Raw genomic sequence first — 18,598 nt, forward strand, 5'->3', positions numbered from 1 at the left:
TTGGTCCTCATTTCACCTCTCCTGACTGCACTTCAAGGTACCCTAAAGAGCAGAGAGCGCCTGCAGCATGTGGGACTTTGGTTTTCCATGGTGGGAGGAAGAAGGGTGCTGCACCTCGAGTAGGATAACGTGTCTTTGCAGGCAGCGAGGTGTGCTAGGGGATTGTGCCTACTCTGCCTTGGTGCTGGGAACTGGGGTTCTTTTAACACAATACTAGGTGTTGGCACAGTCTGTGCATCAGCCACGGGAAGGGTGAGATGTGAAATACAAGGTGACAAAAGGTTACTAGTTTCTCTGTGAGGCAGCAGACATTACAGCTCCAGAGCCCTCTGCAGTGACTTTCCACTTGTAGTATTTATTTAGGGGAAACAGGAGGAAAACAGGCTTTTTTTTAGGGTGTTTTTCTAATGCCTTAAACCTCTTTCATACCTGAGCTGAGGCAGAGTAAAGTGCTAACCCAGGAACAATATCAATCTGTAACCATTTGGTTAGAGGGGAAACAAACCCGTCCCCGGCCTGAGACAGCACAGAGTGATAAGGGCAGCAAATTATCTTTCTGTCACCGTGATGGACAGAATTGATCAGCCTGTGCTGTGTTCTGGGCAGGCTGCTGCAGCCTGCCTGGGGAAGGACTCGGAGGCCAGACCCTGGAAGAAAGTCAGTGGCTTTTAACCCTTTCCATTAGTGGAGGGGAAGGCTTCTCACTGCATGCCCCGAGGAAGTCCTGTGAGCGGGTGTGCATGGCTCTGCCTGGCCACAGATGCTGTTGGCTTCCAGAAGTTTCCTTGCACAGCCGGGAGGCCACGGTGAGAGCAGAGGGAAGGGGCACCAATAGGTCTGTGCTGTGTGAGCTTCTATTTGTGTCCAGGCAGGGTTTTATCCTTCCTGCGCTGCCCCTGCCCTGCTCACCAGCCTCGTGATGGTCCCAGCAGCGGCAATCCTGGAGCTGCCATAAGCTCAGCCAGCGCATCCTGGAGCTGATGGGTACCACGCGCTGCTCACCCCGGCCTCCATCCCCAGGAGCTGCTGAGGAGGAGGAGGGTGGCAGCGAGCAGTGCAGTGCTTGGGCAGCCTGGCCTGAGACCCCGAGTGCTCCGTGCAAGGAGCCCTTCCCACCCTGCCTCACACAGGAATTACTCTGCCGAGGGGATGCCATAGAGTGAATCCCTGTCTGACTCCTCCGGTGACTCCTCTCTCACGTTTACCCCTCCATAACCCACAGACAGCACCCAGGATGCTGCTGCATCTGAGGAGCCCTAACTTCAAACCCGCTGCTGGTGACAAACCGAGAGTCAGCCTTTTCCAAATCCAGCCGCAGCGACTCGAGTCCAGCTTGTGCCGCTTGTAAATGCCACGCACAGGCCAAAGGCTCTTCTCTGTCCTGAGTTCTCAGCCCTCAGCTTTGCTGGGCTGGGGCAGCACAGGGGAGACTCCAAGTGATGGAAGGAGCTGGCTGAAAAACAACGAACCTGCGTGGAGCACGGCTTCAAAGGACTGAAACCCAAGCGGGGAAAGGCAGGTTCGTCTCCAGCGCTGCAGCCGGCCCTGGCTCTACACCGCGTTTTGCCTTAGGCTGAGCTGCTCCATCCTTGTCCCCCCCAGCTGTTTGCTCACGACAGGATCAGTTCCATCCTTGGGGGGTGTTATTCCTCTTGCCGGTGCAGGTAGACCCAGATGGCTTAGCTCCTGCTGTAGTAAAAGCTGCCAATCACTGCTATAAAAAAATAGCTAGAAATGGGAAGATGAGGGATGCCGGGGAGGGGGGGAGAGGGGCACAGCAAAACCCTGGAACACAAACCCCAAAAAGTTTCTGAAATAAAATAAATCAAAGCCTTTTCAAGCCATTCTCTGCCTCCAGCTTTGTCCTAGATAGGCTCTTGGTGAAATTTCGCTCGGATCTTGTAATGCTTCCCTCCTCCTCCCGGGTTTCCTTGGCAGCCCCGGCCGAGGCGCTTGGCTTGCAGAGCCAGGAAGCCTCTCTATGGAAAGCCTTCCTCTCTGGAAAGCCTTCTCTTCGTTGAAAGCCTCTTCTCCATCGCCGGGGCCGCCGCAGCCTCTTGGCTTCGCTCCGGCCTGGTCCCTTCTCAGCCCGGCCGCTGAGTGTGGCCCCGTCCCCGCATCCCTCTGCCGGGGGAGCCGGGCCCGGGCCGCTCTCCGCCGGTACCCGGGCTGCGGGGACGGTTCCCTGCTCGGCGGAGCCCAGAGCGGCCTCCGTGTGCCCGGGGTGAGCCGGGGCTGCGGCGGCAGCAGCAGGAGGAGGATGAGGATGAGGATGATGAGGGTGTCCCAGTGCTGAGGGGTCCCCGCCGCACGCCAGGGCCAAAATACGTTGAATAAAATGAAACCGCGATTTCAAAGCGATGGATAAATAAATCGCAGGAGGAAAACCGGGGCTGGAGCCGCAGGGCCGGGGCGCCGCGCTCGGCTCCAGCCCCTCGGTCCCTACCCGGTCCCGGTGAGCACCCGGCCGGTATTTGACGCATTCGGATCCCCCACGCCACCGGGGTTTGTTTAATTTCCTCGAAACCCTCGCTAAGGCTTCCCCGGGCTTGCGGATAACCGGTTACCTTGCCGTGCCCGAGCCCGTGGGCTCCGTCCTTTCTCCGCCGCCCCAACGCATCCTCCCGGAGCCCGGCCGGTGGAGTCGGAACCTCTGCTACAGATGTCCAGACACAATTCTTGGTTCGTACGGCTCCATCGCACAAGAATTGCGTTTGGACAATCAGGAGCGGAGATTCCCATCCCGGGCTCGCGGGATCTTCCAAAGGGGATTCCGGCTGGAGCCTGGAAAACAAGGACACACGGGCACCGAGCCGGCTGCCCGCCGTCGCCCGCAGCATCAATCCCGGTCCCCCGCTTCTCTGGTGCCCCCCGGCCCCGCGGAGCCGCTGCTCCGGCCTCAACAAGTTTGTAGCGCAGCCTCAGCGCTTCGCATCCCGGTTTCGGTTTGATGGCACCGCGAGGGGTTTAATTTATCAACTCGTTTGTTACCCCTCCGGAAAAAAAATAGTGAAAAAAACACAAACAAACAAAAAACGGCCTTATTAAAAAATAATAATAATAAAAGAAGAAAAAAAAAAGGAAAAAATCAAAGGGAAAAAAAAAAGATAATAATCAAAAGGGAAAGAAAGAGGGAAAAAAAGGGAAAAGGAAGAAAAGCAGAGAACGAAAGCAGCAAGCAGAGCCGCCGGGCAGCCCCGGGGCGCGGGGCTCGGGGCCGCGCTGGCCGCCGCTCTGTGCCCGGGGCTCGGCGGGGCGATGCGGGCACAGCCCCCGGCCCCGCTCCGCGGCCGCCGCCGCTCCCTCCCTCCGCGGAGAACTGACCGATTCCAAGCGGATCGTCCTCAAAATTCGGGCACTTTGGAAAATCGCCGGAATTTGTAAATGCCCGGCTGGGGGTGGGGGGGAGGGCATTGATAATAATAATAATAATAATTACAAAATCAAAGGAAAAAGAAGAAAAATCCAGGCTTCTCCCCCAGCCCCCTCTCACCGACCGGCTCGCACGAAGTTGGGAGCAGATCCCCCCTCTCCAGCCAGGGAAAATCCCGGCCCGCTGCCGGCGCTCTCCCCCCCATCCCTCCCCTCCGTCGCTGCCGGCGCCGGCGGCCGCTCCGTTGCGCCGTGGGGCCGGGCCGTGGCCGGTGCCCCCCGGGAGGGGGGGGGGTGTGTGTGGGGGAAGCCGTGGGGGCCGGGGCCGGGTGAGCGGCGGCCCCGCTGCTGCCCGAAGCGCCCCGGCGGGGCTCCGAGTTTCCACGGGGCGCGGAAGGTGCGAGCCGCGGGGCGGAGCGGGCGGTCCCCGTGGCTCGGCGGGCACCGGCGGCGGCGGCGGCGGGGCCGCGGCTGCACCTGCTGCCGGCTCCCCCGGGCCCCGAGAGCAGCCCCGGCGCTGCCCCTCTTCCTCCACGCCGTATCCAGCCGGGAGGGTCCCGAATCCGCCCGGGAGGGATGCGCACACCGGGGCTCTGCGGGCTGCGCCGGGGCCGGGCAGGGCTTTTAGTTGAACGGCACAACAATAAATGTGTTGCAGAGCCGGCGAGAAAAGAATGGGGATGACCTTCAATTGGTACTGGATTTGAATAACACCACGGGGTGATAAATGCCCATTGTGTTTTAGGAGTAATGAATCTCCACTGTCTCTATAGCACTGAAACAGCAGCTGCAACCTGGAGCCAGCCATCTCTTAAAGACACAGCTCCCAAACCCCACAGCCCGGCCCGGCTCGGCCCGGCCCGGCCCGGAGCCCCCGCACCCTCCCGGGGCCGATGCTCGGGTGCGCGGGGGGCGCCAGGCCCCGTGGGGGGGTCGGGTTTGGCTCCACTCGGGGTCCATGGGGTCCCCCCCTTGAAGGATGGGGATGGGATCCCCTCACACCCCCACGGTTCTCCCTTGGGGATGCCGGTGCTGCTGCGGCGGGGGTGGCCGTGGGGTGTCCCCCGTGGGGTGTCCCCCGTGGGGTACGGGTTCACCTGCACCCCCCCTCGGCGGGGAAAGTGCCGGGGATAAACAACGCTCATTGTCTTCCCCCAGTGATAATGATGGACCCGCGGGGCCGGGGTGCTCCCCGCCCGAGGACCCCCCATCCCGGGCCTGCCGCTGGTCCCTGCCTTCACCCCCCCGCTGTCACTGGGGTCCCTGGGCAGAACCGGGGATCCGGGGGGTTCTAGGGGCTGCGGGGGGGGGGGTGCTCATGTCCCTCCTCACACAGGGTCTGGATAAGTGCGGGGTGAGACCGATTGGTGTTGGGGGAGAGGCTCCCGCAGCCGCAGGGATGCTCGGAGCTGCGGGGTGACCCCAGCCCTGCCCCTGCCCTCAGCAGTGCCCGGGCAGGGGACACCGGGGACGGTGCCAGCCCCCGGACCAGCGAGCGCATCCCCGGCCATGGGGAGGTTTTGCCCTCGCTGCAGAGGCTCGAAGGTGTCCGCGTCCCCAGCCCCGCACCACGGCACCTCCCTCCGCAGGGCTCCCGCACCTCCCCGCCAGCGCTGGCAGCGATGAACCCGCTCCCTAAGTGTGGAAATCAACAGCAAGGCGGCATTAAACAGAGAGAGCAGAGCAGCAGCAGCAGCAATGAAGGCCCCTGCGTGGGGCCGCAGCACGGCCGGGGCCTTCATCTCTCTTTGGGGAGCAGGAACCATCAGAGGGAAGCCCCCATCACCGCTCCGCTTGGCATTGTTTTAAGTGCCTTTTAACTGCCTTTAATACCTAAAGCTCCCCCTTCTCCTCTTTATATTTTGGCAGTCTCTTCCCCAAATCTCGGCCGAGTTAATGAAGTTATGTGATCCCATAAATGTGAATTGTCCAAACTTCTCCTCTCCTTCTCCCCCCCCCCCCCCCCCTTCTTCTTCTTCTTCTCTTTTCTATCTCTCTCCTCCTTGCTGCTTTCTGCTCCACTTGTAATAAAGAAAATATCTTGGCTGGTCTTAGCCAGTTGCTTGGCAACCTCCATAGAAAAAAAGAGAACAGAATGTAACCAATCCCGAGACAACCGAAAGATTTTGGTGACATGTGACCCCTCGGAAAAGGGCAGCCTTAAACTGTCCCTTCTGTCCTTTGCTCCTGACCATTAGGGTCCCTCGTTTCAACCACCCCCCCCCTGCTCCGCAGCTCCTTACACCAATAAATATGGATTAGTGAAATACTTTTTCCCACACTGATGAAAAGCCGGGATTGATCTTTCCACCTCCTTTATCCACCAACCTGACAAGTTTCTAAACAAAATTAAGAGGGAAGAGGCGAAAGGAGCCATCCCCGGCTTGAGCGCCATAGGGATGAGGCCGGGGGGGTCCCCACCAGGGCGCTGGCGCCGGGGATGCCCCTTGCACAGCATCAGTGAGTTAGGAACTGAAATGGAGTTTTATGACCCAAAAAAGGAGGGGGGGAATGGAGCCTTGGCCCAGCCCTGCGTGTCCTGGGGAGACCCATGCTGCAAACTGCGCTTCATCCTGTTAAAAAAGGAGAGAAAACACAGTAAAAAGGCACAACATGATGTCTTTGGCTTCCTGGAGCATCCCGATGGAACCCCTCCACCTGCTGCTGGAGCAGAGCTGGGGCCTGAGCTTCGGCACCGTGGTCATCCTCATAGAGTGGTCATCATCATACAGTGAGCATCCTCATAGTGAGCATCCTCATAGTGACCATCCTCACATGCCGGTCCATGACCAGGCTCCTGCCCTCCCCCCGGCTCTCCCCTTTCCCAGGCTTCCATAGCGGTGAATGCCTCTTTCAACCCCGCTTCCCAAAAAAGCATCACCTTTGCCAGCTCCTTCCTCCCGGGAGCTGCCAGGAAAATACACAAGAATTAGGGCAAGGAGAGGGAGCGAGGGAAAAACCAATGATTTCCTTTCCAGCTCCGGATCGAGCGTCCAGCACCGGGGGAAAAACATTCCTCCTGTAAATATAATCCCTTCTCCATGCAGGCTCCGAGCCCCTCGGCACCGGGACACTCGGCTCGGCAGTGGAGGACGCTGTAAGTTGGGTGTTTGCTTAAGCAACTTCATGGCTTTTTTGGGGGGGGGGTGTATTGCCATAGTTTGGGGCTGAGCCCTCCCTAAAGGATGGAAGGGGAGGGTTGGGGCAGGGGGCGGTTGGAAAGAATGGGTTTTGGGGTGCAGGGTAGGGTGGATGTGATGCGGTGCCACTGATGGTGGTGGTGGCGGGTGGTGCTGGGAACCGGCAGCCCCGAGGTGCACAAAGCCCCTTTGATGGATCACAGAGGAGCTGCTCTTCCCTCACCCTGCCTTTGGCCCTGGGACTGGAGAGGGGGACCCTGGCCATGAGCACCCCATGAGGGATGACTTGGGGGGCTCAGTTCTGGGGCTGCCTGTCCCCTGGGGTGGGCCTGATCTGAGCCATATGGTGCCCACAGCCCCCTGGGATGGACTGGTCCATGGCCAGCCCCACGGGTGTGGGGAACTGGGGGTGCCCCATCCATCCCATATGGGGATGGGGACTTATTCCTTCCCACTGTGGGTGATGGTGACACCCGTGAAGCCACCAGATCCTGGTCCTCAAGGGGAGGCCTGTGGAAGGGGGTGTGATGGAGAGTGTGGTGGGATGCAGTGGTACCCAGTGGGACCCAATGGGACCCGGTGGGCCCTGGCTGCCCTGCGCTGAGGCCGGCTGGCCGTGCACAATACCACGGCCCCGCTCCTGAGCCGCCGCCGAAGCCCCTTTCCCAGCGCCGAGCGCCTTTGTCTCGCCTTTGTGATGGAAAGAGCCCCCCCTCCTAAATCACGGCCCTGACACCCCCATTGTCTCCTTCCCAGGGAGGTTTGAAACTCTCCCCCCCCCTTCTCCCGAGGTCAGGAATGTGGCCGGTTGCTATTGGGACGGAGGAGCGGGGCTGGGTGGGGGGCTGCGGGGTCACATCGGCTCGGCGGGTCAACCCGAAAACAAAACCCTTTGAAATACCTACTCTCCATCACTGCCAACATTGTCCCTGCCAGCGGGGGCCTGGCACGGCCCCTCCAGCCCGGCCGCTGCCCACCCCAGCGGTCAGCATCTGGGGGGGGGACACGACACAGAAGGGTATTGTGCCGAAGGGGACAGCTTTGTCTTCGGTCACAGCTGCCCTGGGTTGGGACCGGGACCGACCGTCAGCATCGCTGAGGGGAGAGGAGGGAGGCACGGAGGGGATGGGATCGCATGGGTCAGTGTGCTGGGGGGGGGGGGATTCATCCCATCGGGGGACCCCTCTGTCACCGGTGGGGATGGAGAATTGTGCCTGCTGTCCCGCTTGTCCCTGGTGTCTCCATGCCCAGTGTTGGGTCTGGCTCCTGCCTCAGTTTCCCCTTGCTGAAGCATCTCTCTGCTTGCTCCCAGAGCTGAGGGTGCCTGGGGTCCTTCTGACACCCAGAGCTGGGTCACACTGGCTCTGGGCACCGCTGGCTCTGATGCCAACAGATACGGTCCAGCCTGGGGAGAAAAGGGCCCGTCCTGGTGCTGAGCTGGTTGTGCCACCCGCGAGGGTCAGGGCTTGGCTTGAAGGTGGCTCCAAGTGCAGCGGTGCCTTGCAAGTGGAGCAGAGCATCCTGCATCCCCCAGCTCCCTGCTCCCAACAGGGATCCCAGAGGAGGATTCTCCCTCTGGGTTGTTCCCAGCCCACCAGGAACACCCCAATGAGCAGAGGAGCGGGAGAGATGCAGCCCAGTGGGTCCCAGCGCTGGCAACGTGTCCCTGCCCCATTTACAGTGGCACGGATGTCCCCATCTCCACCAGCTGGGATGGGGATGCTGCTCCCGCCGGCCTCCGGCTCCTCTGCCAGCGCACCTCTTGGGTGGGCCAAGATCTCCCCCGGTGGCCATAATCCCCTCGAGGATGGCCCAAATCCCCCCAAGATGGCCCAAATCCCCCTGGATTTTTCCAGATGGGAAGATCCATAGTTCTTGCCTGCGGAAGCAGCCTGATGAGGAGGAAAGCAGCGCGGCGCCTGCGATGCGATGGGTTTAACAGAGACCTGGAAGGGAAACCCAGCAGGGAGGGGAGCGCTGAGTTACCCAACAGCTGGAGGGAGGTGAAAACAGCTGGAATGGCTCGGGATGAGGGGCTGCAGGACAGGGAGCATAGTGGGGTTATGGGCACTGGGTCCAGGGGGGCTCTGTGGGCTCTGTGCCCCAGTTTCCCCACCTGAGGACTGGGCTGGGGCTGCGATGCTGGATGAGGTAGGGCAGCGTCTGGAGGGGACGGTGTCCCATAGCATGGGAATGGGGACCCTTGGGGACATCACAGACCTGGGCAGCCGGATGAGCCCCAGCATTGCTTGTTCATGTGAAATAAGCTCAATAAAGGTTGTTGGTGGCTGGAAGAGTTATCCCAGCCCCTGGCAATGCACATAGACACAGGATCGCTGCAGTTACAGATCCATAGAAAGATCTTTATACATTTGCTTTATGCAAGCAAGCCTTTCAAAGCAGAGAAACGAAGGCGTTTCAGGAACCCGGAGCTTTCCAAAGCTTGAAAAGAGAATTCCAAAGAGGTGGTGGAGAGAGGCAGGAGGTGGCCAAAACCTCAGCCCTGCATCCAAAAGCAGTTCTTTTCCTGTAAAGAGAAAAAAAAGAGGGAATAATCCTGCTGTAAATGCTGTGCAGGCTCCAGGGGAATGGGAAGGTGGTTTTCCAGGTGGGATGCTGTTGGGCTCAACGTTGGCTCTGTGTTACAGGAATCCCCATGGATGCGTGGAGCTGTGGGGATGACCTGAGCCCCATGGGGACACCGTGGGGACCTGCCACCCGCCTGCCAGCCCTGCTCCTTGGACACAGGGGGGTGCCACAGCCCTGTGCTAGCAGAGTGATGGGATGGTGATGCTGAGCCGAGAGGGTCACCCCGAGGACCACGCAGTGGTAACCTCCATATCCCCCTTCTCCCCGAGCTTGCTGGTGGGGTGCTTTCCATTGCATGGGCAAAGCTGCTTGTACAGGGTCACAGCGAGCGCTGAGGCTCCATCCTGAGCCAGTCCCAGCCCATCTCTGCACCGCACGTTGTGCCTGCCCGTGCCTCAGTTTCCCCATGTCAGTGCTCAGCGATGGCACCTCCTTTCTCTACCTGCCTCAGGGTGGTTGAGCTGTGGACAGGGCAGTCCTGTCCCACTCCAGTTCCCGAGCCCATGGCCAGGGAGTGTTGGTGTCCAGGAATGGTGGCTGAACAGTGCGAGGCCAGGGATGCTGCATCCCTGGGGAGGGGACAGTGGGGATGAGCACACAAGGAGGGGGAATTGCTGGCAGTGGTTTTACTCTTGCTCACAGAGCAGCATCCCAGGGCTGGCCCCAGCCTGCACCAGGGCGCATCCAAGCTTGGGGTCCCTCCTGTCCCAGTGCGATGCCGGGTGTCAAGGGCTCTGCAGGGTTTCATCCCTGTCTGCAGGCTGGGACCTCCTCTGCTTGGCCTCTCTGGGAGCCAGGCCTTGAAAATCCAGCACTGAAATCCCTCTGTGCCCTTGCCAGGGGCTGAGGGCAGGGCTGTGAGCCCCAGGAGAGGATCCAGGGATGGACGGAGGTGAGGATGTGGGGACATAGGGATGCAGAGAAAGGATGCAGGGCTGCGGGGCTGCAGGGATGAACGGGGGCAGGGACGGAGGGGTGCGGGCACACGGGGCTCAGACCCGGCCTCCCGAACCCCGGTCTCCCCGCACCGCGCCGGGAGGTGGCAGCAGCGGCCGTAGCGGGGCCTCGCTGCGGGGTGGGGCGATGCGGGAGGGGGTGAGGGGGGATGTCCCCGCGGGACGGGGCCGGACCGGGGCTCCGCGGCATCCCCCGGTTTAATCCCTCCCCTGCGGAGCGGGGCTGCCCCCGGCCTGGGGAGGGTCCGGCTCCTGCTCCCTCCCGCACCGCACCACGGGGAGCGCTCAGCGGCCCTGGCACGGAGCCTTTCCCTGCAATGCTCGTCCGAGCTGCGCTGCAAGCAGCGTCCTTCCCCCCGTGCAGGGCTCCCCGTGTCCCCCCACTCTCTCTGTTGCTTCTTTCAGGTGCTGCTGCATCGCCCATCACCCGCCTGTTGCACCCAGCAGGTCCCCAGGGAGCAGGGGGGATGTGGGGATCCATCGGGAGCATCCGTCCCGCTGCCGGTGGGTGCAGGTCTGGCCGTGCATGGCACCAGCACCCCCAGTGCCACCGCATCAAGGGGTGCCGGGCACCCCGGGGTGCTCTTGTTCCGCACGACGAGGCCCCCACCCGGAGCTGTATTTAGGGACTGGGTGATTCACCCGCGGTTGTGGCCACACGTCCCACAGGGCTTTGGACACGTTGCAGGCACGCCTCGGGGGGGGTGCACATGGTCAGACACGGGCGGGCCCGGTGGGGACACGGCTTGGTGGGGTGGGCTTGTGATGGGGCTGAGCTGTGAGCCCACCCGGCCACGACTCACCCTGGCCACAAGCCCCATCCAGCCGCCAGCCCCCCTGGCCATGCTCCCCCCATAGCCATGAGCTCCTCATCCTCTTGCCCACCCAATGCTGGGCACAGCAGGACCCGGAGCTGTCAGGGGGCACACGGGGGACACAGGAGCACTTTGGCAGTGGGGGGACACTGCGGGTACCCCCCCCCAACCCCCGGCCATGGGCTCTGCGGGGTCCTTTTACCGGTATCAGCTTTATTTAACGCAACCCAACCCAAACCCGCCCCCGGGGCTCACGGCGGGGCCGGGCCAAGGGGCGGGGGGGCTGCGCTGAGCGCGGCGGGTCTCAGCCCGCCCCTTCCCCGCCCGCCGCCGCCGCCATGGGGCCGCTCTGCTCCCTCCTGCTGCTACTGGTGCTGGTGCTGGGCACCGGGACCGGGTCCGGGTCCGGGCCGGCCCCGCCGCGGGTGGTGCTCGCCCTCCTGGCCCGCAACGCGCAGCACTCGCTGCCGCACTGCCTGGGAGCGCTGGAGCGCTTGGATTACCCCGCGGGGAGCATCGCCCTGTGGTGAGGGTTAGGAGGGGAATGGGGGGGAATAGGGGGAGCCCTGGGGGGGAGCCGGGGGGCTGGGGTCATGGGGAAGCGGGGTAACGGGGAGCCCCGGGGATGGGGGTGAGAGCGGGGGTGCTGGGGAATGGGGGGGGGGGTAATGGGGGAATTACAGTGGCTGGTGGGGACCCACAGGGCGATGGAGGAGAGGGAATTGGGAGCTGGGGAGAGGGGGAGGACTCGGGGTGGTCTTGGAGCAACGGGGGCCGGGGTGGGGGGAACAGAGAAGTGGGAGGACAGGGTCCTGGGAGGGAACGGGGGGCTCCAGGAGGAGCGGGGACCCTGGTGGTGACATCCCCCAGCCCCGGGAGCTCTGCCCCGGCTGTGGGACCCAGCAGGGACCCGGGGGGGGGGCTGGCGCTGCCCCACAGCGAGGGGACAGGACCCCACCTTTCCGTACTGGAGCTATGGGGATGGTGGGGTTCTTCCCCAATGGCACCCCCTAAAACCCCTTTTACCGTGCGGGGGTGGCTGGAAGCAGCCCCAGTCCCTCCTCTGTGTCCCGGCTCTGCTGCCGCCGTCTGAGCTCGTTGGGAACTTTCTGTTTTGGGGGGGTCCGGGGCAGCAGAGCCCCAAGGCACAGGGGCCTTTTGGATGGGGGCAGGTCCTGCCTTGTCCCCTGTGTCCCAGGGGGTCCCCGTGACACCAGTGCAGGGGGGCAGCCCTGGACAAGATGGGCACTTGGGATCTGCCCCACTGCAGCGTGGGGCTCAGCCCTGTTTGTGCTGGGGTCTCTGTGAGCATCGCTGTGAGGTCGGGTGGGAGGGCAGGGGATGGAGGCTGCACGTGGCAAGGGAAGGCTTGGGAAGGGAGGGTTGCTGCTTGTTGGGGTCCTTTCTGCGGCTGACGGTGCTGTGGGGTACAGGGATGGGGAGGTGACGCTGCTGTGCCCCGGTGCTGTTTGTGGTGGGCAGCCACAGGGGCTGCTTTGGGCTGAGGGATGCGGGGTGAGAGCTCCAGCACCAGGCAGAAATGACCCAGTCCTGCTCCTGCTCCTGCTCCTGCTCCTGCCAGCGCAGCCTCTGTCCCTCCAAATTACACGTTACGTTCCCAAGCGATTCCGTCACCGGCTCGGCCTCTTCTCCCCAGGGAAGCTCCCAGTGCCCGACAGGGCCGTGCTCGTCCCTTTGGGGGTCCCCAGCTCCTGATGTGCTGTCCGCAGGTGCGCCACGGACCACAACTCGGACAACACGACAGCGATGCTGCAGGAGTGGCTGGGTGCTGTGGGCAGCGAATACCACTCGGTGGCATGGAAGGTGCAGGAGGAGCCCAGGTGAGGCTGGGGGAGAGCTGAGCCTGTTCCCCACCATGGGATGCAGGCACAAGGTGGAGATGGGGCAGGCACTGAGCCTGTGTTCCCGGTGAATGGGGTCAATCTCTGCCTCTCCCCATCCAGCTCCTACCCCGATGAGCTCGGACCCAAGCACTGGAGCGATCAGCGCTATGAAAACCTCATGAGGCTGAAGCAGGAGGCTCTCACCTATGCCCGGGAGCAACGAGCAGACTACATCCTGGTAAGTGCCACCATGGGGTGTGGGGGGGCGATGTGGGGTACCCCCCATCCTCCAAGCCATGTGCTGTTCCCCCAGTTTGTGGACACCGACAGCATCCTGACCAACAACCAGACCCTCCGGTTCCTCATGGCACAGAACAAGTCAGTGGTGGCCCCAATGCTGGACTCACAGACCTTCTACTCCAACTTCTGGTGCGGCATCACCCCCCAGGTACCGCCCTAGAGAGCCACGGGGAAAGGGGAACCCCAATGGTGGGAGTGCCCCCCCCCATCACCCCGTGTGCCGCAGGGGTTCTACCGCCGCACGGCTGACTACTTCCCCACCAAGAACCGGCAGCGGTTGGGCTGCTTCCCGGTCCCCATGGTCTACGGCACCTTCCTGATCGACCTGCGGAAGGAGGAGACCTCGCGGTTGGCTTTCTACCCCCCCCATCCCAACTACACCTGGGCCTTCGACGACATCATCGTCTTCGCATACTCCTGCCAGGAGGCCGGTGGGGATTGGGGGGTGCTGGGGCAGGGAAGGGGGTGCTGGGGGGGGGGGGCTGTGGTGCTCACCCATTGCATGTGGTAGGTGCCGATGTCCATGTGTGCAACCAGCAGCGCTTTGGTTACATCAATGTCCCTGTGAAGGCTCACCAGACACAGGAGGATGAACGTGCCAACTTCGTGCATCTCACATTGGAGGCTATGGGTGAGCATCCATGGGTGAGCATTTGTGGGTGGACATCCTTGAGTGATGATACTTGGGTGAGCATCCTTGGGTGAGCATCCTTGGGTGAGCATCCATGGGTGAGCATCCTTGGGTGACATCCGTGGGTGAGCATCTGTGGGTGAGCATCCATGGGTGACATCCGTGGGTGAGCATCCATGGGTGACATCTGTGGGTGAGCATCCATGGGTGACATCCATGGGTGAGCATCCTTGGGTGATATCTGTGGGTGAGCATCCATGGGTGACATCTGTGGGTGAGCATCCTTGGGTGAGCATCTGTGGGTGAGCATCCTTGGGTGATATCCGTGGGTGAGCATCCATGGGTGACATCCGTGGGTGAGCATCCTTGGGTGACATCCGTGGGTGAGCATCCATGGGTGACATCCTTGGGTGAGCATCCTTGGGTGACATCCGTGGGTGAGCATCCGTGGGTGACATCCGTGGGTGAGCATCCATGGGTGACATCCTTGGGTGAACATCCGTGGGTGAGCATCCGTGGGTGAACATTCATGGGTGAGCATCTGTGGGTGGTGGGGTCCTGGGGGTGTCCCCATCCCCAGGCTGTGACAAGGACCTGGTTCCTGGTCAGGGATGTCTGGGCTGGACCGAAGGGGTGTCCCCTCTATCTGCAGTGGACGGCCCCCCCATGCAGCGCTCCAGGCACATCTCCCTCCTCCCCAGGCCACTCACAAAAATGGGCTTTGATGAAGTAAGTGCCCACAGGACCCCCTCCATGTCCCCATGTCTGTCCCCCTCTGGCAAAGCCCCTTGTCCCCCGCTCCTCGGTGACAACGTGGCCCCTTGGTGGCATCTCCTCTTCCTCCCCAGATCTTCCTCATCAACCTGGTGCGGCGGCCGGACCGGCGCCGGCGGATGCTGGCGTCCCTGCGGGAGCTGGAGATCGCCCCACGCGTGGTGGATGCTGTGGATGGGAGGTGACCACGAGGGGACAATGTCCCTGCTCTGCCACCTCCTGCCATCACCATGGGGCGACCTGGGGAAGGTGGGGAGGGGGGGGGATCACACCTCTGCTGATGCAGCCCTCGCCTTGCAGCGCCCTCAACAGCAGCGACATCAAGGTGCTGGGGGTGGGCTTGCTCCCTGGATACTACGACCCCTTCTCGGGGCGCACGCTCACCAAGGGGGAGGTCGGCTGCTTCCTGAGCCACTACAACATCTGGAAGGAGGTACTGGGACACGGGGGGGGCCCTAAGAGCCACCAGCATGGGGCAGGGACCCTGCGAGCATCACCAGGTCCCTGCGGGGTGGAGGGGGATGCAGGGCGATTGGACCCAACGTGGTGCTCGCCCTGGGGGTGGGGGGGGGGGGTTCCCCCTCTGCCCCCTCCCCACAGATCGCATCCCGGGGGCTGGAGCGCTCGGTGGTGTTTGAGGATGACGTCCGCTTCGAGGCCGCCTTCCCCGCACGGCTGCGGCGCCTCATGGAGGAGCTGGATGGGGCACAGCGGGACTGGGACCTCATGTGGGTGATGGGGACACGGGGGGCAGGCAGGATGGGGGTCCCTAGAGATGGGGCTCACGGCTCAATACCCCCCCCCTCAGCTACCTGGGGAGGAAGCAGGTGAACGCAGAGGATGAGGAACCTGTGCAGGGCGTGCGGAACCTGGTGGTGGCCGGGTACTCGTACTGGACGCTGGCCTACGCCATCACCCGCCGTGGGGCACAGAAGCTGCTGGATGCTGAGCCCCTGTCCAAGATGATGCCGGTGGATGAGTTCCTGCCCATCATGTACGACAGGCACCCCAAGTAAGGAGCGTGGGGTGTGATGGAGAACCATGGGGTGTGATGGAGAACCATGGAGCACTGATGGAGAACCATGGAGCCCTCGCCATGTGTTTCTTCTCAGCCATCACCCGTCCCCCCCCTGCTCCAGCGTTACTCATGCTGGAGGAAAACATCTGCAGCATGAGCTCATTCCCCCCCGGCCGCCGCTGGAAAATGGCCCCCAGCCAGCATGGGAATGGGATGGGATGGAGCTGGGGCTTGGGTTTGGCTCTGCACAGGGAGCTTGGACCATGGTGAAGGGGGAGCAGCCCCTTGCACCTTTGTACTGGGGGTTATGTGGTTCCCTGGTTGTGGGTTCCAGCCCCACCTTGGGGCACCTCCTGTGTCTGGGGGGGGTTTAGGGGGTGGTGTCCTGGGGCAGAGAGGGGTGGGAATACAGAGCAGAACAGAGGGATCGGTGTGCGAGGGGAGGCTGGAGGTGCACAGAGGGGTGGATTGGAGCTGTGGATGTGAGCCAGGAGCTTGCCCGTGGGATGCTGAGCCAGAGAACCCCTTCGTGCCCATGCACTGGGGCTGCTCCCATCCCTGGTTCCCCATGTCCATCACCAGCCCCACATCGGTGCCTTCCCTATGTGCTCGGTGGGCTTTTTCCCAGCCCTTTTCCTCTTTGAGCCAATTCCTGCTCCCGGCTCCGCTTTCCCCAGTGAGGATTACAAGCGGCACTTCTCCCCCCGGGACCTGCTGGTGTTTTCGGCTCATCCCCTCTTGGTTTATCCCACCCACTACGCTGGGGAAAGCAACTGGCTGAGCGACACCGAGACCTCCACCATCTGGGATGATGATGCCAAGAAGACCGAATGGGCTGGTTCACGCAAGACCCTGAGGGACCCGCGGGGTGGCACCAGTTACCTCCGCTCCACCGCCCGCGATGAGCTCTGATGGTGAGGGACGCGCTGGGATGGGGGTGATGGAGGGGTTGGGAAGCGTCTCCCTGCGTTCAGATGTGTCCCAGATGTTTAGTTTCAGCATGTGGCAGCAGCTCTGCCCATCACAAAGCGTTGGGAAACAGATGGGACCTTTTCCAGGCAGGGGAAGGGATGGGGATGCTGGGCTGGAGGGGACCAGGGTGCTGCTCCCCTTTAAGTGATGCAGGGATAACCTCCTGCAGGTCACCCTCATACAGAGGGAGTGGGGGGCATCTGCAAGGGGAGCTTCACCCCATTACTCCCTGTTCCCCCCCCAAAGGGTCCTGCTGGGGCTGTGCCTATGCGAGCGCTCAGCACCGCCACGGTTAACCCGGGTCAGACGCTCCCTGCCTGAGGCTGCTTTGTGCTGGCAGCAGCTCCTGCCCTGGGAGCAGCCAGACCGGGGGAGCCTGGCTGGAAACGGCCCCCCCGCTGCCTGTGCTGCCCTGACCGCTCCTGTCCATGTCCTCACCGCACAGGGATGGATCCGGATCCAGCCGGGAGCACCGGCGGCCTCATCCCCTCCCCTGCTCCTGTGCAGGAGCCGCTGCCGGACCCATCCTCAGGGCTCCGCACATCCGGAGGTGCGGAACCCACCCGAGGCAGGATTTGCTCCATAGGGATCCCCTTCCCAATGGAGCTGAGGACACCACTCTGGATGGTGCCAACGCTGCTGTCTCCCAGCTTGGACACTGGGGAGTGTTTTGGGGCTGGGGGCTGGCTCCCATGGGGGCACATGTGGCCTCCTGGTGCTGAGCTTGCTCGTCCTTCGCCTGTGCCATGCCTGGGCTGAAGGCCAGGGAGGATTAAAGCAGGCTGTGTGAGCTCTGCCCCCATGAACGTCCAATGGGGTCACCTTGGTGCTCCCCTGGCTGGGAATTGCTTTGGGAATGAAACCTGTAATGGGGAGAGGGGAGGGAGAAGGGGGCTGGAGCTGGAGGATGAGGGTGGCAGCTCCGCAGAGATGGGCTCTCCCATGGGAACGCCGATGGAAGCGATCTCCATCACTGGTGCTCGGCTTGGCCTTGGGACTGGAAACCTGACATCAGGGTGAGCACCGGCGGGTGCAGCCCATCCCTGCTGCGCTTCGGCATCTGTCACCTTCGTGGCCAGCTCTGCAGGAGGGCGCTTTGCTTTCCGAGGCTGCTTTGGTGCTCAACAGCTCCGCAGCAGGGAGATGTGGGGCTGGGAACAGCGGCTTCTGGGCTGGAGGAGCGGCTTCCTTAAAGACCCTGCAGCAAGGCATGGGCTGGGTGAGCTCCGCACCCCGATCCTGGATGTGCTGGGGCTCTCCCCTTGATAGGAAGGCGATGGAGCAAGGGGGGAAGCCTCAGTAGCCAAGACCCAAAGCGGGATGTGCGAGACCACCAAATGTGATGCATGAGAACATCACTGGGGGCAGGTGAAACGGCCGCAGCAGGGACCTCCTGAAGGTAAACCAGCTCCAGATGACATGGGACCTGGAGATCTGCATGGATCTAATGGAAAACGGGGAGGAGGTGGCTGCGTGCATGGCCTGCAAACCACAGGGACCCAGCCAGCACAGGATGTGTCTGTGCCCTGCTTGCCCCCTGGTCATAGGCAGCCTCAAAGCTATGGGAGGAGCTGGGTGCAGTAAGGTTCCAGTATCCAGTATCCACTGGGATGCAGGTGAGGAGCTCAGTGCAGCCACAGGAAGGGCAGGATATGTAGGCAGAGCCCAGGGCTTTGGGACACCATAGTGGTAATGGGTTGCTCCTTCCACGTGAGACCTATAACAGGTCGATGAGGAGGAGTGGGAGCTCCAGTTGGAAGCTCCAGTTTAAACCATCTAACTCAAACCCCATGAACGCAGCCCTGAGACCGCGGCAGCAATGACGAAACCCCAAGCAACTTGTTTTTGCTATGGTTTCTCAACAAAGCCCAGACGGTTTGGACCACGTGGAAGTCGCTCCCATCGCTTTCCACTGGAAGGCTCCCTCCAGCCTGTGCTGGTGGAACAGGGCTGGGACCATGGAATGGAGCCACAGAGCCAGGGATGGCCCCAGTTCTGCCGGCAGCACAGAGACAGGCAGGAGCAGGGAGCCAGGGATGGGGGGTTTGAGGTCTGTGCGACCAGCACTGGTTCACCCCACAGCGCCCTGGCCATGGGGTCCCTGGGCTCACATCAGCCCCTGTGCCCTGCTGGTGCTGGGCCCTGCAGGATGTGCTCCAGCAGCCGGGTCACTGCCTTGGCCTCCAG

At 62.3% G+C, this 18,598-nt stretch overlaps 1 protein-coding gene across 1 annotated transcript; it reads left to right on the forward strand.

Annotated features, from left to right (window-relative positions):
- Positions 1 to 11,098: 11,098 nt before the first annotated feature.
- CERCAM (cerebral endothelial cell adhesion molecule) lies at positions 11,099 to 17,012 on the forward strand. Its single transcript, XM_061352310.1, has 13 exons — positions 11,099 to 11,398; positions 12,603 to 12,713; positions 12,837 to 12,954; positions 13,030 to 13,164; positions 13,243 to 13,447; positions 13,528 to 13,647; positions 14,300 to 14,376; positions 14,496 to 14,602; positions 14,722 to 14,854; positions 15,022 to 15,149; positions 15,230 to 15,433; positions 16,117 to 16,353; positions 16,857 to 17,012. Exons 1-12 carry the CDS (start codon positions 11,211 to 11,213, stop codon positions 16,349 to 16,351), a joined length of 1,761 nt encoding a protein of 586 aa, XP_061208294.1. The 5' UTR covers positions 11,099 to 11,210; the 3' UTR covers positions 16,352 to 16,353; positions 16,857 to 17,012.
- Positions 17,013 to 18,598: the final 1,586 nt, after the last annotated feature.

This window comes from Neopsephotus bourkii, unplaced genomic scaffold, assembly GCF_033783945.1.
Source record: "Neopsephotus bourkii isolate Nb327-2 ecotype Australia unplaced genomic scaffold, CSIRO-AGI_Nbou_v1 NB_659, whole genome shotgun sequence".
Classification (NCBI taxonomy): Eukaryota; Metazoa; Chordata; class Aves; order Psittaciformes; family Psittacidae; genus Neopsephotus; species Neopsephotus bourkii.